The following is a 23663-nucleotide window of genomic DNA, read 5'->3' on the forward strand; positions in this document are numbered from 1 at the left end:
AACACTCTCAGCCAAGAGATGCGTTCTCCCTCTCATGGGCAACCAGTCTCCTATATGCATTCCCTCCACTTCCACTTCTCTCGAAGACTCTCGTGAAGTTACATCAGGACAAGGGATGCATGATCCTGATAGCACCTCACTGGCCTCGCCAAGTCTGGTATCCAATAGTTCAGGATCTCTCCATTCGCAGACACATTCCCTTGGGAAAGGACCCGCTTCTGATCACTCAGAGTGGCGGGTGCCTACGCCACCCCAATCTTCAAGCTTTGTCCTGACAGCCTGGATGTTGAAAGGTTAATTCTTCAGCCACTTAACCTTTCAGAGCGAGTTTCCCGTGTCCTGATTGCTTCACGGAAGCCTTCCACGAGAAAGTCTTACCTATACAAGTGCAACAGGTTTGAGTCATGGTGTCTTCTCAATCCCTTGATCCCTTTACCTGTTCCACCACGAAGTTTCTAGACTATCACTGGCACTTGTCAGAATCAGGTGTAAAAACTTCCTCCATCAGAATGCATGTCAGTGGCCACCTTCCATAAAGGTGTCGGACGTTCCTATTTCAGTACAACCCCTCGTGACATGTTTTCTGAAAGGCTTGCTTCACCTCAAGCCTCCACTGCGTCCTCCAGCCCCTTCTTGGGACCTCAATCTGGTTTTAGGAAGGCTCATGAAACCACCATTCAAGCCTCTCCAATCCTGTGATCTTCGCTATCTCACATGGAAAGTAATTTTTCATTTGGCAATAACATCTGCTCGCAGAGTTAGTGAGTTACAAGCCCTAGTTACCTATCCGCCTTACACTAAACTTCTGCAGGACCGGGCAGTTCTCCACACTCACCCTAAGTTCTTACCTAAGGTAGTATCTGAGTTTCACATTAATAAATCCATTATACTGCCTACCTTCTTTCCCAGGCCTCACTCCATTCCAGGAGAACAGGCTCTGCATACCCTTGACTGCAAATGGGCTCTAGCCTTCTATCTAGACCGTACAGCAGCCCACAGGGAAAGCACTCAATTGTTTGTCTCTTTCCATTCCATCAAATTGGGGCAGCCTGAGGGGTAAGCAGACTCTCTCCTCCTGGTTAGCGGACTGCTTATCCTTTTGCTATCAGCAAGCAGGTATTCCTCTTCAAGACCATGTTAAGGCACATTCTGTGAGGGCCATGGCGACTTCAGTAGCGCACCTACACTCGGTGCCACATCCTGACATTTGCAGGGCTGCTACCTGGAGTTCTCTCCATACCTTTACAGCCCATTATTGCTTAGACAAGGCCGGAAGACAAGATTCCATCTTTGGCCAGTCTGTCTTGCACAACCTTTTTACAGCTTGATGTACCAACACCCTTCCGCCTGCCCGTTAGGGTTCATGATGCCCTCTACCAAATTCCACCCCAGTCCTTGTGCCTATTGCACATTTTGGGTACATTTGGTGCATTTCTCGGGCATCCTCAGCTCTGTACTCACCCATATGTGAGGACTACCATCCTGCTTGCCTGTGAGAAAGCAAATGTTGCTTACCTGTAACAGGTGTTGTCACAGGACAGCAGGTTGTTAGTCCTCACGAAACCTGCCCGCCACCCCGCGGTGTTGGGTTTGTTACGTTTTCTTATTTTATTTTTCGGCACTTCCTGTAGCTTTAAACAAGACTGAAGGGGGATCCCTGCTGGCTGCAGGTTTAGTGCCATGCTGGGCATGCCCAGTAGGTGCCAGTCAAAGTTCTAGAAACTTTGACAAGTGTTCCGTGATTTGGGCTCCATCCTGTGATGTCACCCATATGTGAGGACTAACATCCTGCTGTCCTATGAGAACACCTGATACAGGTAAGCAACATTTGCTATCTCACGGAGGGAGACAGGCAATCACGTGGAGCAGAGGACGACAGGGCTGGCTGATCGTGCAGTGCAAAAGGGGTGGCATGACCTGGTACCGCCCCCTTTTATACCCCCAGCTAGAAATAAAATATTCAGACCCTGATGTACCAGGGTCGGCCAATCAGGATCAAACCTGACCCTGGAGCCCTAGAATCAAAATTAACACGGGGGCGCCGACCCAACAGACACACACCTACACACACCTCGAGCTGCGTGATCCCGACTGGAGGAGCCAGCCTGGCGCCCATATTATCATGGACTTCCAAGACTGGGCTTCTCCAGCCCTTCCAATAAAAATGCTCCAATTGGTACTTTGATCTAACTAAAATATATTTTCTCTCTAGACCACAATAGAGAAGAGTTGGAATTGTGCACAACTCTCCTGATAAAGAAATATTGGCTACAACCATTTCACAGAGAAACTGTGAACAGTATAGGTATAGTCCGCATCACTTGTAACTGTGTTATACAAACAATGTCGTCTTAAGTTGATTCCATCTAATTAGCTATTTTTAAAAATGTATGTGTATTTCTTTATATATGTTTTTTATACGTTCTAATAATTTTTTATATATGTTTTAAGTTTCTTACTTTCTATTTACACATGTACCTTTTATATGTTATTAATGTACTTTTAATATGTTTTTTTAACATTAATATAGCCCCTGAAGCAGCCCCTGTTTATGGGTGAAACTCGGCCCGAGTCGGGCAGTTTATTATATGATCAATAAAATCCACTTCTGACATCAATCCACCTCTGGTTTTCTACTATATGGAATTGGAAATGACTTCAGACTCTGTCTTCAAAATGATGAAGGTTGTTTGAAACACGGTCCTGTATCAGTCTAAGAGATGGGCGTTTTCATGTTGAGAAGAACACAGCATTCTGTATAGAGAATTACCTTGGAAAGAATCGTTTTGTTTGGCGTTACTTAAGATAAGTCACAGCATTATAATTACAACGTTTGAAAAACCAATGTTTGATATTTTTCAAGTCCATAAAAAAATAAATAAATAATGGAACATTCTCCTAGATAGATAGATATATAGATAGATAGATATAATCTGAAGACAAAGTGTTTAATTACATGTTTCTGATGACGCCTATTATGATGGTCTATAATATAATAGCGTAAAGTTGTTGATGAGGTAGAGAACTGTAGTTTAGTGTTTACTTTCCACCCACACTGAATTGTATTAGGACAGTGTTTTTGATTATATATGTATGTGTACACAGTGTATATGGAAATTGGTTTTCCTCTGCTCTGTAATGGCATTCAAGATCATGTCATTAATTAGAATGACGACACTCAATCTCTCTCTCGCTCGCTAGCTCTTAGCTCTTAATCTTCTAACCTCTATCACACACCAGAGACTGTGTCCCTGCTCACTTCACTCGCCAACTCTGCCAGTTGGCTTTCTGCTGTAGATTCCGTGTTCGTGCCTAGGTGGAAAATGCAAAGAGTGGCTGGTTGGGGCAGTTGACGTTAATGAAAGGGAAGGGAGAATGCTGTAGAATTCTTGACACTACCCATCCTTTATTTCTCCCTTGACTGAGTGCATAGGTGTTAACAGAACCCCTAAAAAAGAATGTTAATTGCATGGCAATGTCAAAAAGTGTTTTATGACTCCATGTGCTAGATGCATATATTTTCAGTGTCTAGGAGATGGTGCCTGTGTATGGGGAGCAGGGGGAGAGATGTTAAATGAGTGAGGATGTGGGTCAGAAGGCTTGCAGAGGATGGATGAAGGTGGGCGGGGTATATGTATGAGGTGGTGTTGGATTGGTTTGAGATGTACATGTGCACTCTCCACGTTCTCCCTCTTACCCCTATCCTCTCCACCTGGGTGGGAATGGTGTGCATGTGTTGTAGTAGTGTGGGTGTGAGTGGAGGATATGTAAATGGTATTGAGGTGAGTGTTGCAGGGAGAGGGGGAAACACATTCCCATTTCCCCTTCCCCCCCCCCCCCCTTCTCCTCTGCGAATGTGTCGTCTTTATCCCAGGACAAGCAGGATGCTAGTCCTCATGTGGGTGACGTCTTTGGAGCCCTATTGCAGAAAACTTTGTCAAAGTTTCTAGAAACTTTTGACTGGCACACTGAACCCACTGAGCATGCCATGATATTCTCAGCCACAGGGGTCTCCCTTCAGTCTTCGTTTTTCCGCGCTGCTTTTGGCATCGTGGAGCAGGAGCCTGTGTGTTTTCTCACACAATTCTGACTAAAATCAGAGTGAAAAAAGTTAATTCTCTCCCATATCGGGGTCTCCCTCGTTACCACCGGCCGGTGAGTAAAATATTTTCATCCGACTCATTTGAGTACAAAATTTTTTCTTCACATACACATCGGCTGTCGACGGTATCATGGCCACAGGATTCAAAAAGTGTCCCAAATGTAATCGGACCATGTCGATTACGGACCTACACCTCGAGTGTGTACTTTGCTTGGGGCCAATTTCATGATGTAACATCTTGCCCAAAATGTGCTGAAATGACTGCTAAAGGTCGGAAGGCACGACAAGAAAAGATGGAACACTTGTTCCATCTTCAACTTTTACCTTCCCCCATCGACGTCCACTCATTCATCTCCGGCCGGAAACGACTGATACTTAAAAAAAAAAAAAAAAAAAAAAAAAAACCACCGTCCGGAAGGTTCAGGGGATCGTTTGTCACCGACCCCATCCGTGGCATCGATGAAGTCAGCATAGACATCGCCATCCATCAATACCGGAATCTCTGCTATCCCCAGACAAGTCGACAACCAAGCGGCCTCGCCTGCAGGAAACAGAGGCCTTCGACACCGAGGTGTTCACCATCTGTCGAGGTGCCAGCCATCGAACCTCCACAGGGCCCTGTGGTAGGACTGATAATGCCACCATCGCCATCACATGTAGCTGCTCTGCCTGCACCAGCTATCACAGAGGAATTGAGCGGATTTATCCGCCAAGCGGTGCTACAAGAGTAGCAACGCCGACACCGATGCCCTCGCCAACACCATTTTCGATGCCGGTACCTGTTCCAACGCCGGGACCATCTCCAATGACACCAATGCCACTACCTGGGGCTCCAGGTCAACCAGAATTGGCTTTATTTCAAATGTTAATGGATAGATTTGACGCCCTCATCGGTGCTATTCCACCGAAGTCTGTCCCAACTAAACCTATTGGGGATGTTCCTGGACAGAAACCTGTCGATGATCCTCAGCCAGGGCCTTCAGGACTCTTTCGGCCACTGATTCCATCTCTTCCACAGAGATCTTCTCCCACTTCTCCTTCCAGGGAAGCACCATACGACTCATGGGAAGACAAGCATACTGATTCTTCATTGGAAAGCTGACCCTTCTCCTCCAGAAGGCAGGAAGAAATCTCCACCAGAGGACTTGTCCTTCACCAATTTCATAAGACATGGCAGACACAATACCATTCAACTTAGTGTCTGAGGAAGACAGCAGACTTTAGAAGTCTTACAGTTCGTGGATCCCCCAAAAGAGGTCCTGGCCATTCCTGTCCATGAGGTACTTCTGGAGTTGCAACATAGACTCTGGGAACATCCATGCTCTGTTCCACCTGTTAATAAGAGTGGACACCACCTATCTTGTCGAACATGTTCCTGGTTACCAGAAGTCACAGTTACCGTATCAATCTGTTGTGGTTGTTGGCTCAAAAGAAGTAAAAAAAAAAGTACGACCTCACTCCTCCACTCCACCTGGAAAAGACCATAGATTCCTGGACTCTTTGGGGAGAAAGGTATTCCAAGGAGCTATGCCCAACTCAAGGATAGCGTCCTATCAACTTTAAATGACGCAATACCTAAGGAATCTATGGAAGCAGATGCAGGAACTTTCCAACTCCCTACCTCAGCAGCACCAGGAGGCAGCTCAGGCTATAATACACAAAGGACTTGAAGCTGGAAAGCACGAAGTCCGGGCCGCCTACGACAACTTTGAAATAGCTTCAAGAGTGGCAGCCTCAGGGATCAGTGCGCATCGCTGGGCATGGTTAAAAGCCTCTGACCCTTAGGCCTGAGGTACAAGAGAAGCTAGTGGATCTACCCTGCGTAGGTGACAACCTCTTTGGGTCGAAAGTTCAAGATGCAGTGGCCCAACTAAAGGAACACACAGACATTGCGCCAACTGTCATCGGTTCCGCAAGACTGTTAATCATTGTCTCGCCGTCCACCAAGGAAAGACACTAGAAAACCTTTCTACAGGCAGAGACTATATTATCCACCAGCATCCAGTGGTAGATCTTCTCGACCGCAGCAAAGATCTCAGCCCAGACAGCCTAGAGCCGCTAGGCCTGAACCGCCACCGCAGACGGGACCGGCTGCAGGTTTTTGAGGCCACCACCAGAGACCAAAGCCATCTGTACAATCCAAAACCGAACCTGCCAGTAGGAGGCCGAGTTTCCTCCTTCTACAACCATTGGTTACAGATAACAGACCAATGGGTACTCTCAATAATATCTCAAGGTTACCAACTCAATTTCCTCTCAACTCCAAGAGACTCTCCTCCAAAACCTCTTTCGCTAAACGAAAATCACATAATTCATCTACAAGCAGAATTATCCACCCTTCTGAGAGCCAGAGCCGTAGAACCGGTGCCCTGGACTCAGCAGGGCAGAGGATTCTACTCCCGTTATTTCCTCATTCCAAAGAAAACCGGAGGCATACGTCCCATCCTAGACCTCAGAAATCTCAACAAATTTCTAAAGAAAGAAAAGTTCAGGATGGTTTCTCTAGGCACCATGCTTTTCCTTCTTCAAACAGGAGATTGGCTTTGTTCTCTGGATCTACAAGACGCTCACATTCCAATATTCCCTCCTCCTCGCAAGTATCTGCGCTTCCTGGTCTGTCAACAACATTTCCAGTACAGAGTACTGCCATTCAGACTTGCCTCAGCTCCCAGAGTGTTCACAAAATGCCTGGCAGTAGTAGCAGCACACTTACAAGGAAAGTGTACACGTTTTCCCCTATCTGGACGACTGGCTCATCAGAAGTCAATCTCAACAAGGAGCTCTGGCTTCTCTCAGCTGAACAATTACTCTGCTTCACTCGATGGGGTTTCTCATCAATTACCAAAAGTCCCATCTCATTCCGTCTCACCTGCTTCAATTCATCAGAGCAGAATTGAACATCATCCTATCAGGGTACTTGCCAGGTTCTTATGGCCTGGATTGGCCACTGTTTGAAACAGGATGCTGGGCTTGATGGACCCTTGGTCTGACCCAGTATGGCATTTTCTTATGTTCTTACCTGAGGATCGGGCAGAGAAACACTCTCCCTATTGGCAAACTCAATACACTCGCAGAAACAAGCGACAGCTCATCAGTTTCTCACATTACTAGGCCACATGGCCTCCACGGTTCATGTCACTTTTATGGCAAGACTGGCCATGAGAATAACCCAATCGACATTAAGGTCACAATGGATCCAAGCCATTCAACCACTGTCTTCTCCAATTCAAGTAACCCACCAACTACATTCTTCTCTCCTTCGGTGGATCAACAAAGACAACTTGTGCAAGGGCCTACCCTTCCAGCAACCAGTCCCACAAATAACTTTAAGTACAGATGCATCCACCTTAGGTTGGGGAGCTCACATAGACAATCTCCAAACTCAGGGTACTTGGCCAAAACTCGAAGCAACATTTCAAATCAATTTCCTGGAACTTCGAGCTATACGTTATGCTCTGCATGCGTTCAAGGACTGCCTTTCACACAACTGTTCTGATTCAAATGTACAATACAGTAGTCATGTGGTACATAAACAAACAGGGAGGTACGGGTTCGTATCTCCTTTGTCAAGAAGCTGCACAAATTTGAGACTGGGCCCTGACATATTCCATATTTCTCCAGGCCACCTATCTAGTGGGCATCCACAACGTAGTAACAGATCGCCTCAGTCGTCAGTTCCAACCACACGAGTGGTCCCTGGATCCCTTAGTAGCGACCAGGATATTCCAACGTTGGGGACAACCAACAATAGACCTCTTTGCATCACACCTGAATCACAAAGTGGACAGGTTCTGTGCTCTGCACAGCCAGAAACACCAGCCAGCCAAGGACGCCTTTGCTCGCCCTTGGAACTCAGGCCTTCTATACGCATATCCTCCGATACCGCTCATAACCAAAACTCTAGTGAAGCTACAAGAGGACAAAAGGGTCCATGATACTCATAGCCTCGTATTGGCCTCGACAAGTATGGTTTCCCAAACTTCTAGATCTCTCGATCAGAGAACCAATTCGCCTGGGTGTAGCTCCCACTCTCATAACTCAGGATCAGGGTCGGTTGCACCATCCCAACCTTCAATTCCTATCCCTGACAGCATGGATGTTGAAAGCTTGATCTTACAACCACTTAATCTTTCAACCAACGTCTCAAGTGCTTATAGCTTCACGTAAACCTTCCACACGAAAGAATTATTCTTCGAAAAGGAAAAGGTTCAGTTTGTGATGCACGCAAAAGAACATTAACCCTTTCTCCTGCCACACACCTTCTCTACTAGACTATTTATGCCATCTTTCAGACTCTAGTCTTCAGACCTCATCTCTAAGAGTACATTTAAGTGCAATCTCAGCTTACCATAACAAGATGGGAGATGCACCAATATCCATACAACCTCTTGTCAGCAGGTTTATGAGAGGTTTAACTCATCTTAAACCACCAATTCGACCACCTGTCACAGAATGGGACCTGAATCTGGTCTTAAGGCTCATGCGTTCTCCTTTTTGAGCCCATGACTTCCTGTGATCCTAAATCTCTCACATGGAAGGCTATCTTCCTTATAACCATTACATTGGCTAGAAGGGTTAGTGAGTTACAAGCACTTATCACGTACTCGTCCTATACAAAATTCCTACATGACAGTCGTTCTCCGAATCCATCCAAAATTCCTTCCCAAAGTAGTTACGGTATTCCACTTGAACCAATCCATAGTTTTGCCCACATTCTTTCCAAAGCCTCATTCTCACCAAGGTGAACGGGCCTTACATACCTTGGACTGTAAACATGCACTAGCATATTACTTAGACTGCACTGCAGTCCACAGGATATCCACTCAACTCTTTTTGTATCTTTTGATCCAAACAAACCGGGTAATCCAGTGGACAAACACACTCTCTCCAACTGGCTAGCAGATTGCATAGAGTTCTGCTATGAAAAAGCAGGCTTTCCTCTCCAAGGGAGAGTAAAGGAGCATTCAGTAAGAGCAATGTCAACCTCAGTAGCACACTATTGTTCAGTGCCAATCCTTGACATATGTAAAGCGGCAACATGGAGTTCTCTTCACACCTTTGCAGCTCATTACTGTTTGGACAAAGAAGGACGACAAGATTCAGCCTACGGATAATCTGTGTTAAAGAACTTGTTTCCAGTATAATCCCAACTCCTTCTACATCCAACTTGCTGTGATTTTTGGCTGCCTCATTTTTACCAACAATACTGCAATGTTGCTTCACTATAAAATGACTCAGCCTATAGCTTGCTAATCACCCACATGTGAGGACTAGCATCCTGCTTGTCCTAGGATAAAGCAAAATTGCTTACCTTGTAATAGGTGTTATCCCAGGACAGCAGGATGTAGTCCTCACGAAACCCACCCGCCACCCCGCGGAGTTGGGTCCTATACGTTTTTTTATTTTTTGCTAAAGCTTATTGCTACATACGAGACTGAAGGGAGACCCCTGTGGCTGAGAATATCATGGCATGCTGGGCATGCTCAGTGTGCCAGTCAAAAGTTTCTAGAAACTTTGACAAAGTTTTCCGCAACAGGGCTCCATCAACGATGTCACCCACATGTGAGGACTACATCCTGCTGTCCTGGGATAACACCTATTACAAGGTAAGCAATTTTGCTTTATCCCTCTCCCCCACTGCACTTTCCACTTGGTTGCTCTCCCCATTTCCCCCTCCATCCTCATGTGTGAATTCGGGGAGGTGAGGGTGTATGTGTTGGGGGGGGATGTACTCTTCCCCATTGCAGTCTCCACAGATTCCCCATCCTCTTCCATGGAGGTGGGAGGCAGTATGTGAGTGGTATTAGGGGTAAGTTGGGGGATATGAATGTTGAGGAGGGGGGGGGGGGGGGTTCTGTGTGTGCTCACTCACATTTTACACTTTGCTGATATCCCCAATCTCCCTCTACCCTTCTGTCTTCCCCATGTATGTAGGGGGAGGGGGGAAAGGGATGTGTGTATATTATGGGGTTGGTGTAAGTGATCTAGGGGATGTGTGTGTAAGGGATGGAATCTAGAAGTGACGAGGTAGCGGGGAGGGTGGGGTATGAACTGTACGTCCACGTTCTCTCTTTTCCTGTGTGGGCAGTGGTGTGGCTGGGTTGTGTTATGAGGTTGGAGTAGTTTGTGTGAGGGTGATAATGTGGGATGAGTTGGGTAGGAAAGAACACGTGCCTCCCCCCCGCCACCCCCCCCCCCACCCCTTGTGTTTACAGGGGGTATGGAAGTGCTGAGTATGTAGGGGGGAAGGTGTAGGTTGGTGTGTGAGTGATCGAGGGGTATATATGAGAGGAAGGCTGGGCTGTGCTGTGTTCTCCCCCCAGCTCCCCTCTCCCTCTGCTGTACCCACTGCCTGCCCCTCCCACCTCAGGCTCAAAGGTCATCATCTTGAAGTTGGTGAGGCCTGAAAACCCCCACCAGTGGCTCCTGCTTCTCTCCCTCCCTCCCTCTCTCTCGCGCTCTCTCTCGCGCTCTCTCTCGCGCTCTCTCTCTCGCTCGCTCTCTCTCGCTCTGATTCTGGTACGTCTCCCTTGCTGCCTGCAGCTCCCCTTCTGCTTAGGATGCAGTCATTGTGTCTGCACAAATGTGATGCGATGATCACCTGGGGCACCCTAATATTTTTATGTATAGTATATGAGAGAATGAATGAGTTGCATGCCTCTAAATCCTTGTTTTCAGGTGTAATAGGATTAAGTGTCATGGTTTTAATTAAAGGCAAAAATGTAAATGCCAACAGAGCAGAGGTCATTAACACACACACACAAAACCACACACATATATGTGTATAGGAACATAAGAAATTGCCATACTAGGTCAGACCAAGGGTCCATCAAGCCCAGCATCCTGTTTCCAGCAGTGGCCAATCCAGGCCACAAGAACCTGGCAAGTACCCAAAAACTAAGTAGATCCCATGCTGCTGATGCCAGTAGTAGCAGTGGTTACTTCCTAAGTCAACTTGATTAATAGCAGTTAATGGACTTCTCCAAGAATTTATCCAAACCTTTTTAAAACCCAGCTACACTAATTGCATTAATCACATCCTCCGGCAACAAATTCCAGAGCTTAATTGTGCATTGAGTAAAAGAATTTTCTCCGATTAGTCTCAAATGTGCTACTTGCTAACTTCATGGAGTGCCCCCTAGTCCTTCTATTATCCGAAAGTGTAAATAACGAATTCACATCTACCCATTCTAGACTTCTCATAATTTTAAAGACCTCTATCATATCCCCCTCAGCCATCTCTTCCCCAAGCTGAACAGCCCTAATCTCTTTAGACTTTCCACATAGGGGAGCTGTTGCATCTCCTTTATCATTTTGGTCGCCCTTCTCTGTACCTTCTCCAGTGCAACTATATATTTATTTATTTTTTTTTGAGATGCAATGACCAGAATTGTACATAGAAACATAGAAATGACAGCAGAAGAAGATCAAAAGGCCCATCCAGTCTGCCCAGCAAGCTTTTTAACTTTTTTTTCCTCACTTATCTGTTACTCTTGGCCCTTAGTAACCCCTTGGTTCCACTTCCCTTCCAACCCCGCCACTAACGCAGAGAGCCTTGTTGGAACTGCATCCACGTGAAATAGCTTAATTAGTTAGGGGTATCAACTGCCGCAACAAGCAAGCTACACCCACACCCACCCGTCTACCCAGACTATGCAATTCAGTCCCTACCAGCTGCCATCTGTATATAGATCCACTTCTCTTCATTCCCCCCGCCGTTGAAGCAGAGAGCCACGCTGGACATGCATTGAAAGTGGAGTATCAGGCTTATTTGGTTTGGGGTAGCAACTGCTGTAACAAGCAAGCTACTCCCCGCTTTTTTTGTGAATGCAAATCCTTTTTTCCACATTTCCTCTTGCCATGGAAGCTTAGAACAATGTTGGAGTGGCATTAACCGTGTGTTTGTTTATTGAATAAGGGTATTATCTCCAGGTAGTAGCAGTCATTCCCGCAAGCCACCCACTCTTCATTAACATCCTCTAGACTTTATGGATCCACAGTGTTAATCCCACGCCCCTTTGAAGTCCTTCACAGTTCTGGTCTTCACCACTTCCTCCGGAAGGGCATTCCAGGCATCCACCACCCTCTCCATGAAGAAATACTTCCTGACATTGGTTCTGAGTCTTCCTCCCAGGAGTTTTAAATCATGACCCCTGGTTCTGCTGTATTCAAAGTGCGATCTCACCATGGAGCGATACAAAAACATTATGACATTCTCTGTTTTATTCACCATTCCCGTCCTAATAATTCCTAACATTCTATTTGCTTTTTTGACTGCTGCAGCACACTGAGCCGACAATTTCAATGTATTATCCACTATGATGCCTAGATCTTTCTTGGGTGGTAGCACCTAATATGGAACCTAGCATCGTGTAACAGCATGGGTTATTTTTATATAGTATACATGAAAATTTGCTTTTCAGGATAATACTTCTCTGTAATGGCATTTAAGGTCATTTTCTAAACTAAAACTGAAGTTCAGGCCTCTTACTGATTAACTAATTTGGCAATGTGCATGCTCTGTCATATGCAATAGTTCTAATGGATTTTTTTGTATTTCCTGCCCCACATCAGTCTGTGTATAATAGGTTTAATATATTTCTTAGATCTAATTACTCGCCTTTCCAAATACAAGCTCAAGGTGAGTTGCAGATTAGGTAACAGATGTTTGAGTGAAGTGAGGAGGAATGTTTTGGCAACAATAAATGCAGTGCATTTAACCTTTGAATTTATACTATGCAGGGATAACAGTTTGAGAATGTTATGTGGTGTTTGAAAGTTAGACTGACTCTGCAATGATCAGCAGTTCCCTGTACGTACCAGGATCAGTCCAGACGGTGGGTTATGTCCCCTGTCCAGCAGATGGAGTCAGAGCAAACTTCGGAGGGTGCTGGCATATAAGCTGGTGCAACCCTCCTAGATCCTCAGTATCTCTCTGACTCCAGCAGATGTGAGGAGGGGAACCCGTTGCTTCCCCTAGCTAGTGGCTCTGTTCCACATTTTTCTTATTCTTCTTAATATTTTCCTCTCAAGTTGGATCAAGCAGTTTAAAAAAAAAAATAAGAAAGGCTTTAGTATTCAGTAGAGAGGCGGTTTGGGCTTGCCGCCCTAATTTCTTTCTTGCCATCAGGACTGCCTCTCCTTTACTTTTCTTCTTTTTGTTCTTTCCCCCCTTGCTCCTCTGCTGTCTCCTCGGGGGAAAGTTTTGGTGAGTTACTGTGTTTTTTCCTTTGCAGCATTGGATTTAGCTGTGAGGAGGTGGATGCTGGTGGTGCCAGCCTCTCCCCTTCCCTTAGTCGCAGTTCCTCTCCTCCCCCCCCCCCCCCCGCAGCCCTGCGACGCGCCAATTCCCCGGGGTCGAAGCAGCACGGAGGTTTCATTCCCCTGCCGCTCCTGGGGGGGAGGACTTTCTGAGTAGGGCGAGGCAGGCCTGCTCCTCCCGCGGCGCGACTCCCGGCATCGCTACTTCAGCACCCTCGTTCCCGGGCCTGCGCGATGCAGCATGCTCGCTGCCCGTCCTGCGGTGGCCCGGGACAGGGCGGCTCACGGGAAGGTCCCTGCGGCAGGTGTCTCCCCGGGGGGGGGAGACAAGCGCTGCTCCCCCGACGATTTCGCCGCCGCGCTCAGAGCACCGCGGTCCTCGGGGAGTAGCCCCGCCCCCTCCTTTGGCGGGAGCGGCGGCCATCTTAGAGTTAGAAAGCAGCATGGGATCCGACCCGGAGGAGACTCAGGATGAATTTTTATCTCTGGCACTGCCGATCCCGGATCCAGGTCCGCTCCCATCCACCTCCGGACTCCCCAGGGATCCTCCCCCCCCCCCCCCCCCCCCCCCCCCCAGTGCCTCTCGGATTCTCAGCAGACTTTGTGGTGCTCATGCACCAGGCCTATCTCCAGAGTCTACATCCTCCGGGGGGTGGTCAGCTGCGGTTCCCTCGCCGGCCAAGTCTCCAAGGATCACAGGTACTGCGGCGGCGGTACCGGGGGCCGTGGTGGGGAGACCCAGGGCGCCCCTGGGCCTTCCGTTGTCCCTGGGTGGGACGTCTCCCTTGCCGGACCCAGGGGGGACCCGGCATCACAGGGGGATGATGAGGCGACCTTGGCAGCGCACCTGGAATGTGACGATCCTCGGGTGCTCCGGATTTTTCGCAAAGAGGAGTTGGCGGACCTCATTCCCCATGTTCTTCAGGAATTGGACCTCGATCCCCCCGTTGAGCCACCAGCTCCCCCGGCCCCCTCTGTAGCTTCCTCCACCAAAAAGGGAGATCCAGTGCTGGCGGGCCTGCGTCCTTTGGCCAGGACCTTTCCTATTCATGATTCGTTTCTCCAGCTTCTCGTGAGAGAGTGGGACACTCCGGAGGCGTCCCTCCTGGTCGGCAGGGCTATGGACAAGCTCTATCCTCTCCCTGGAGACTTCCTGGATCTCCTTAAGGTCCCTAAGGTTGACTCAGCAGTTTCCGCCATCACGAAGAGAACCACAATCCCGGTCACAGGGGGTACGGCTCTTCGAGATCTACAGGACAGGAAGCTGGAGGTCGCCCTCAAGAAGATCTTTGAGGTCTCGGCACTGGGGGTCCGAGCAGCCATCTGTGGTTCCCTAACTCAGAGAGCCGATCTTCGATGGGTCCAACAGCTCCTCACCTCGCAGCAGTTGCCGCTGGAGGAGGCGGCTCAGGCGGACCGACTGGAGGCGGTCATCGCCTACGGGGCGGATGCTCTACACGACTTGCTGAGGGTTTTGCGAGGACTATGGTGTCGGCAGTCTCTGCCAGACGACTTTTGTGGCTTCGGAACTGGGCAGCGGACCCTTCTTCCAAATCTAGCCTGGGAGCGCTGCCTTTCAAGGGCAGGTTTCTTTTTGGCGAGGACCTCGATCAAATTATCAAATCTCTAGGAGAAAATTCGGTCCACAGATTGCCCGAAGACCGCCGGAGGTCCTATCGTCCGTCTTCGTCGGCTCCCAGGAACCGTTCCCGCCCTCGGAGGCGTTATAGGGGTGCTAGACAAGGCCCTAGAGCGCCCTCAGGGAGGTCACAGTCTTGGTCTCAGCCCTTTCGGGGTCGCAGACCCCCCAGGGACTCTTCGGCTCAGGGAGCCTCTGGCAAGACACCCCAATGATGCCAGTCCACTCCTCGCTACCCCGGATTGGAGGTCGCATCGCTCTGTTTTACGAGGAGTGGACCAACATCACCACGGACCAGTGGGTCCTGGACATCCTAAGACATGGCTACGCGTTGGAGTTTGTCCGGTTTCCCAGGGACAGGTTTATCTTCTCTCCCTGCGGGTCAAGCTCCAAGCGCCTGGGGGTCCAGCGCACGCTAGACAGGCTTCTGGACTTGGGGGCCATCTCACCCGTCCCCTCAGGAGAGGTGGGCTAGGGGCATTATTCAATTTACTTCGTGGTTCCCAAGAAGGACGGCTCCTTTCGTCCCATCCTAGATCTCAAGGAAGTCAACAAGGTGCTCCGGATCTCCAGGTTCTGCATGGAAACACTTCGCTCTGTCATCGTGGCGGTGCATCAGGGGGAGTTCCTAGCCTCTCTCGATCTAACAGAGACCTATCTGCACATTCCGATCCTGCCAGCCCATCGGCGGTTTCTTCGCTTCAAGATTTTGAGTCAACATTTTCAGTTCCAGGCTCTACCCTTCGGACTGGCGACCGCGCCCAGAACTTTTACCAAAGTCATGGTAGTAGTGGCAGCCACGCTACGGCGGGAAGGAATACTGGTCCATCCTTACTTGGACGACTGGCTCATCCGAGCAAAGACTCTTCCGCAGGGGCGGGCGGCGGTCGACAGAGTAGTGTCCTTCCTCCAGTCTCTTGGCTGGGTGGTGAACTTCAGCAAGAGCAGTCTGCTGCGCTCCCAGCAATTGGACTTCCTGGGGGCACACTTCGACACAGTGCAGGGCAGAGTCTTCCTTCGTCCAGACAAGGCTCAATCCCTGCGAGATCAGATCGTCCAATTTGCCTCCCTTCCGGTGCACACGGCGCGGGACTACCTCCAAATTCTGGGTTCAATGGCATTCGCGATAGACCTCGTGCCCTGGTCCTTTGCACACCTGAGACCCCTGCAAATGTCCCTGCTATCGAGGTGGAAGCCAGTGTCTCGGGATTATCAGGTGATACTCCCTCTTACTCCGACCGCCAGGTACAGCTTCCGGTGGTGGTTGGACCCCAAGAACTTGGCCCAGGGTTGTCCTCTGGAGACTCCGGACTGGATAGTAGTCACTACCGATGCCAGTCTGTCCGGTTGGGGGGCAGTCTGCCTCAGGAGCTCGGCTCAGGGTCAGTGGACAAAGGAACAGGCGACCTGGCCGATCAACAGTCTAGAGACCAGAGCGGTGCGTCTGGCACTCATACATTTCCTGCCCTTGATCAGGGGTCGGGCAGTTCATGTCCTCTCGGACAATGCGACTACGGTGGCTTACATCAATCGGCAAGGGGGCACCAGGAGCCGTCAGGTAGCCCTCGAAGCCGCTCGCCTGATGTCTTGGGCGGAACGGTTCCTCGTCCGTCTGGCAGCCTCGCACATTGCGGGGGTGGACAACATTCAAGCGGACTACTTGAGTCGTCAGGCGTTGGACCCCGGAGAGTGGGCTCTCTCCGACGATGCGATGACTCTCATCGTCCGGCGCTGGGGGACGCCCTCGATGGATCTCATGGCAACCGCCTCCAACGCCAAAGCCTCCCGGTTCTTCAGCCTCAGAAGGGAGCGCGACGCGGAAGGAGTGGACGCCCTAGTTCTCCCTTGGCCGCCCCGGCTTCTCCTCTGTCTTCCCCCCTTGGCCTCTGGTGGGCAAGGTGCTGAGGAGGATAGAGTTGCATCACGGATTGGTAATCCTAGTGGCTCCGGAATGGCCGCGTCAGCCGTGGTTCGCAGATCTACTCAACGTTGCGGTAGACGGTCCTCTCCGGCTCTCGCACCTGCCTCGTCTTCTTCACCAGGGTCCGGTATTTTCGGATCAGGCGGAACACTTCTGTCTTGCGGCCTGGCTTTTGAAAGGAGGAACCTCCTGCGTAAGGGCTACTCGGTCTCCGTGGTAGACACCCTCCTCAGAGCGCGTAGGACCTCGACTTTGGTCGCTTACGTGCGCGTGTGGAAGGTCTTTGAAGTATGGTGTTCGGCACGGGGTGCCCACGCGACCGCAGCCTCACGACAGCAGATCCTGGCGTTCCTCCAAGAGGGGCTGGAGAAGGGTCTCTCTTAAAGTTCTCTGCGAGTGCAAGTGTCTGCTCTGGCTTCTTTGGCTCGCTCCTCGGGAAGGCCTGATCCATCGTCCCATCCGGATATCTCACGGTTCCTGAAGGGAGTCAAGCATCTGCGGCCGCCATTGCGTCAGCTTTGCCCTTCCTGGAATCTCAATCTGGTGTTGCAGGCTCTCGCGGGGCCTCCCTTCGAGCCCCTGCGTCAGTCCTCTCTCAAGGATATCACTCTGAAAGCGATTTTCTTGGTGGCCATAGCCTCGGTGAGGCGCATCTCTGAGCTCCAAGCTCTATCTTGCAGGGAACCCTTCCTTCGGTTCTCGGACTCGGGGGTCCAAATCCGGACAGTCCCTTCGTTCCTGCCCAAGGTGGTTTCGGCGTTCCACTTGAACCAGGTGGTGGAACTACCGTCCTTCCCGACGTAAAGCGCGTTCTCCTACGTTATTTGGAAGTGACGAATGAATTTCACGTCTCCGATCATCTCTTCGTCCTCTGGTCCAGGAATAGAAAGGGTCAACAAGCGTCGAAGACTACCGTTGCGCGCTGGCTCAAGGAGGCGGTGGCTTCGGCATACATCGGCTCCGGGAGGGATCCTCCGGTAGGAATCAAGGCCCATTCTCTGCAAGCCCAGCCCACCTCCTATGCGGAGTCTCAGCACGTCTCCGTTCAGGAAATCTGTAGGGCGGCGACTTGGAAGTCCTTGCACACGTTTTCCAGACATTACCGGCTCCACTTGCCGGCAGCGGGAATCAGGCTCTTTTGGGGACAGGGTTATCAGAGCAGGGTTCTCAGGGACCCACCCGGTTTAGGGAAGCTTTGGTACATCCCACCGTCTGGACTGATCCTGATACGTACAGGGAAAAGAAAATTATTCCTTACCTGCTAATTTTCGTTCCTGTAGTACTAAGGATCAGTCCAGACGCCCGCCCTGGTCGTGTTCGGATCTGGGGGTATACCTGCTCGAATAGTCTCTCTCCTGTCCTACTGTTTAGCCTTCTCCTTCTGGACTCTTTGTCTGTGTGTGTTTGTATCAGTTGACAGTTCTCTTTGCAAGTTGCATAGTTGTTGTTTCTCACAGTTTTACAGTTTGACATTGTGGATATGCTTGATCCATCCTTCTCGGTCTGTCCAGTTCTCTGGCTTGGCTTTGATATTCTCGATACTGAGGATCTAGGAGGGTTGCACCAGCTTATATGCCAGCACCCTCCGAAGTTTGCTCTGACTCCATCTGCTGGACGGGGGACATAACCCACTGTCTGGACTGATCCTTAGTACTACAGGAACGAAAATTAGCAGGTAAGAAATAATTTTCTTATATTGTACATTCGGCTGAGATTCTTGTGGATACAATCAAGTCACATGGAATGAAGAAAAGTTTATGGTGAATTTGCACCTCATACTAAAGTAAATAGTTCCTGCCCAGGTGTGCATTTCTATTCGATTGTCTGACCTTTTTTTTTTTTCTTTTAACAGGAGAAGATGCTCAGTTTCAGATGGATATTTAATGCTGTCTCTGGAAGTGGACCATGCACTTTGTCCTGTAAAGAGTGGACCTCAGTCTGTGGATTCTCACCAGCTAGGCTTTTTAAGTTAGGCCTGTGGTTTGTTTGTTTTTGTTTTTTGTTTTTTTTTTTCCCCTTTTGGTGTGACTTCACTCTTCTCCACAGAAGGACAATCGATTCATTTCCAGTCCTGAGATAGATAGAAAGGTTCACTGGAGTTGCAAGATTTACTGATGTGGGTGTACATAGGTGTCAGGGATTCTGCTGGCAATGGACAACACACAGAGTGAAAGAGAAATTACTTTCCTTTAATTGATTTTATTTTCACATTTCTCTGTCTTTATTGATCAGTGTGTGTCAACACTGCAGAGGGTTAAAGAAATGCCATATAGGAAAAATGACAGAAATCCTAATTGAGTCTCTGGATCTGGAGGTTAATGCAATAAATTTTGTGGTGGGTTTTTTATTTTTTTATTTTTTTTTTTGCTGATGAGATGCCTTAAAGGGATACTTTAAAATGGGAATTTGAAAATCTCTCTATGAAATAAAATCATGGTATCACAATGTTATTTCTTCCCTTCTTTTTGGCAGTGCCTTGTGTTTGTTTTATCCTCCTGGCTGGGTTTATGTGTTGGGGATTTAAAGGTTTTTGTGTTTTTGTTTTGTTTTTAATAAAGTTTGACAGATTTAGAGGCCAGATTTTCAGATTTCCATTTTACCGACAGCATCCCTAGGAGTACTACATCAAATTCTTGACCCTTCTAATAACAGGATAACTACTTTCCATTGGGGGAAAAATCACTATTGGAAGAGAAGATTCCCCATTAATCTGTGTCAGAAATGTGAGAAAAGCAGATGCATATTGCATGGAATAAAGAGCAAATATATGTATTCCAGTCTGGTCTCTTATTTTATTATTGATTTGTTAATGACAGCTGAAGCCTATTTAGGAGGATATCTTGATGATACAAAAAAATCCCCATCTATTTAGAGCAATTTAATTGACTTGTTTCCAGGTAGCTTCTATTTATCCAATCTGTTCAAAATTAACCCTTCATTGACAGTAAGCACAATACTTTGTGTAGTTGGGTGAACTGTATAGCTTAATTTTAATCATCTGGAGATTCTGATAGTTTCTGCTGTTGTATGGGATAATACTGATCACAATTGCAGATTTAGCATCCTGAAGAAATTAAAAAATTAGCAATACCACAGGCCATGAGGTTACCAGTTTAAAACCAATAGGCTACAACTCTCAGAAAACAACTGGGTGGCTGATGGTTGGACACTATCCAGCAAGGTAATAAAAAGGGGCTGGTAGGTGGGCAGTTGTTCGGGCAACACACTTTCAAGGTATGGTATTTCAGATTTTTAGAGTTTGGTGGTATGACATTGTTGGCATGCATGAGGGTTTCTAAGTGTTGGATTAAATGTGGGAACTTGAATGCTTATCGAGATAGGAAGCCAAAACTGGTTTGGAGAAGGAATGATACCTTGTAGGTGGTTGTTTCTATGGCTGACAGCTGAGATTATAGTCTTGGCAGTGTAAATCAGAAAAGCTGGGTAGAATGGATAGGCCAATTGTGTAGGTTTGTTTTGTTTTTTTTATGTTACAAATTGGAAACAATTTTTAAACAATTAAATTCTCACATTCCTAACTTAAATCTTACTCTTATACAAATCCTTAAGTATAATAGTTATTCAATTTGTACTCGCAAAGTTTTTTTACAAGAAAAACCAAGGCTTTAGGAGACAAGCAAAATTATTTAAGGAGAATACACAAAGGAAAAAGAAAATAACCATCAGAAAGGGCAATAGCATAGAACTTACACTTGTACTTTCTTATGTTCTAAGACCACTCCCCATTCTGAGGAATTGGTGAAGAGGTAGCAGGCTGCCGGGCCTCTACAAACTGCCGCAACTGATCAAATTGAAAGAATATATAGGTCTCTGCCCCCCCCTCTTCAATATACATTTACACGGGTATCCTAGAACAAATGAAAATCCTAACTCGTTAACTTTTTGTCGCAATGAAAGAAATTCTTTTCTCCTGTTCTGGGTAACTTGTGCCAGATCAGGATATATCTTTATTGGCTGGCCGTAGGAAAGTTATTGGAAATTTTCTAAAATAAGCTTTCATTACATTATTGACATCTTGTACAGCGATGAATGAGACTAACAAAGTATTTCTCTTTAGCACGTCTGTATTAGAATTTTCCAGAAAACTGGTTAAGTTCGCTGGGATATTTACCGGTACAGTCCCTCTCAAAGAAACTCTCTTATTCAAAAAAATAGCAGGTATTCACGGAATATTTTCAGAAGGAAAAGAGTGCTTCAATGAAAACTTTTTTTTTTTTTTAAAGTAGTATAAGCTATTTCCCCCAGCGATCCTCGGGAAATTCAGAATCCTTATATTTAAATGTTTTTAATACTATTTTCCATAGCTTCCAAGCATCTTAAACAGTCAAATTGGATGTCGTCTGTCCTTGGTTATTCTCCAGGGGGACCTCTCCACTCCGCTGTGAGTCCCCCGGTAGGCTTGCTTTCCTTCCTCCCTCACCGAGGTTAGCTTCATCCCCGGCTTGTGTAGGATTTTTAAATTTCCTGTCTATGTAAAACTGCTGAAATATTCATAGTTTTAAGGCTTCCAGTTTGAATCTTTCTGTCCAGCACACTCTTCTCTTATAGAAAGACTATGCCTGCTAGGAAAAGCAGAATTTGTCCCTGACCTGAGCAGGTTCTTCTAGCTCATGAACTCTTATCCAACTTGTCCTTCATTCCTATTCAATTTTTTTTGTTTGCTTCCAAATTTGAGCATATGGAATTTCTGACATCTAAAAACAATTTTGTGTATTTGTAGAAAGGCATTTTGATAAGAATGGAAAAGTATATGTAGCAGTAGTCATTTCCTATGTTTAATTTTCAAAATGCTTTATGTGCATAAACCAAAGTTTTATTCATGTACATGGCTTTTTGAAAATTGCCCAGATGATTTTGCACATTAAATTATATGCAGAGTTGGAGCAGTGACAAAACTCTCATGCATATATTTGATTTTTAAAAGTATGTGTGTAAATATACACTCAAATGACCCCAGCTCCTGATCAGTGTAACTTTGTGCATATATGTTGGTGCTGGTTAATGCAAATTTTTCAAAGCAGATTTATGCATATAAATCCACATTGAAAATTCTGGTTAATACCTGTGGGTAAGAAGTACCTGCAGACTTTAGCTGATGTGGGATGTTTGAAAATTACCCTCCTATGCCCTGCATAGGGTGCTACATAAAAATAGAGTAACAGAAGAACACAGGTTGCCATGCACTAAGCTGTACTTACAGAAGTTATTTCTCAGTTACTGATGATAAAATAACATAAGACTTATCATACTGGGTCAGACCAAAGGTCGATCAAGCACAGCATCCTGTTTCCAACAGTGGCCAATCCAAGACACAAGTACCTGGCAAGATTCCAATAGGTAGATCATCATAAAACATCCAAAATATAGTAGTTACTACCTGAATCTTGTCACCTGGATTGAGTGCAGAGTCAAGAAATGAGATACAATAGAGTATGTGCCACAAGCAGTTCAGAGTTGAGGTTCTGTGGAGAAGAAATTAAAGAGAGGTTTCCATTTTGTAGCTTTCAATCTGCTTCCTGTTTTCCCACCCCTTGGCTCGCTATCCCATTTGATATACTGAGCTGTACACCTATACCTTCCAAGGTCATTCGGTTCTCTGCTGGGAATTGTAAAGAATTTTGCTAGGGACACAACAGATTCAGGTGCTAAATGTGCTTAAAAGCTCCAGCAGAAAGAGTTCTGGACAACCAGAGAATAGGTAGGTATATGCATAATGGTAACCAAAAGGCCAGACTAAGACCCATGATTCTCTGCAGTAAACTAATCCTGAGCATGGTACTGGGTGAGAATATAGAGGAGGAGTTGGTACTTCTCTCTTGTATGCTTTGCCTGTGGTGGCTTTCTGTTATTTGTCTTGGGTTTCTATATACCAAACCTGTTAAATTGTAAGGGTTGGAAGCTTTTTAATATTTTTAAGTGTCATGATAGTGCCACAAGTTTTAAAGAAAACAATTCAAAATATCATAGTTTCACTAAGTAATCTTAAAGTGAAAATCCTTAACTGCCTTGCCTGTCTGGTTTTTAGGATATCCAAACTGAATATGCATGAGACATTTGTGTATAATGGAAACAGTGCATGCAAATCCTTTCACATGCATATTCATTCTGGATATGCTAAGCAAATACTTTCCAGGTGGTCCCTGAGGGAATGGGTTGAGAAACATGAATAGCTCTTGTTATATGGGGTCATTACAGTTCCTTACTGTTTAGTTGGGAGTCTGGGAACTCCTAATCAAAACCTGAGGCTCTGTAGAGCAGTTGGGCGCAAGCCTCTTTGCTTTTCCCTCCACAGGGCAGCAATCACTTCGGACCATTGGGTCCTCTCCATTGTCCGCCAGGGCTACCGCCTAAACTTCAGCAGACTCCCAGAGACCGTTCCCCCATGTCCATCGTGGGATTCATCTGCCCATCAGGTCGTCCTCCAATCGGAACTTTCCACCCTTCTAGTGGCTGATGCGGTAGAACCGGTTCCCCACGAACAGTGAGGGGCACGGCTTCTACTCTAAATACTTCATCATTCCAAAGAGGAACGGTGGCCTGCACCCCATTCTCAACCTCAGGGTGTTGAACCATTTTCTCATAAGAGAAAAATTCAAGATGTCTCTCTAGGCACTCTGATTCTGTTCCTGCAAAGAGGAGACTGGCTCTGCTCCCTCAACTTGGAAGCTTATGCTCATATTACAATTGTCCCCAGCCATAGAAAGTACCTCCGCTTTCTG

At 47.1% G+C, this 23663-nt stretch overlaps 1 protein-coding gene across 2 annotated transcripts in view; it reads left to right on the forward strand.

Annotated features, from left to right (window-relative positions):
- The window catches only part of EIF4EBP1 (eukaryotic translation initiation factor 4E binding protein 1), a 91883-nt gene extending 72188 nt beyond the window's left edge, over positions 1-19695 (forward strand). Inside the window, exon 3 of one of the 2 annotated variants that reach the window (XM_029603904.1) lies at positions 2531-4507. In XM_029603904.1, the coding sequence (XP_029459764.1) occupies positions 2531-2559 (29 nt within the window). In that variant the 3' untranslated portion in view covers positions 2560-4507. Of the gene's footprint in view, positions 1-2530; positions 4508-18775 lie in introns of those variants that run through there. The other variant, XM_029603903.1, reaches the window with a different exon arrangement.
- Positions 19696-23663: the final 3968 nt, after the last annotated feature.

The sequence above is a fragment of the Rhinatrema bivittatum genome, chromosome 5 (genome assembly GCF_901001135.1).
Source record: "Rhinatrema bivittatum chromosome 5, aRhiBiv1.1, whole genome shotgun sequence".
NCBI lineage: Eukaryota > Metazoa > Chordata > Amphibia > Gymnophiona > Rhinatrematidae > Rhinatrema > Rhinatrema bivittatum.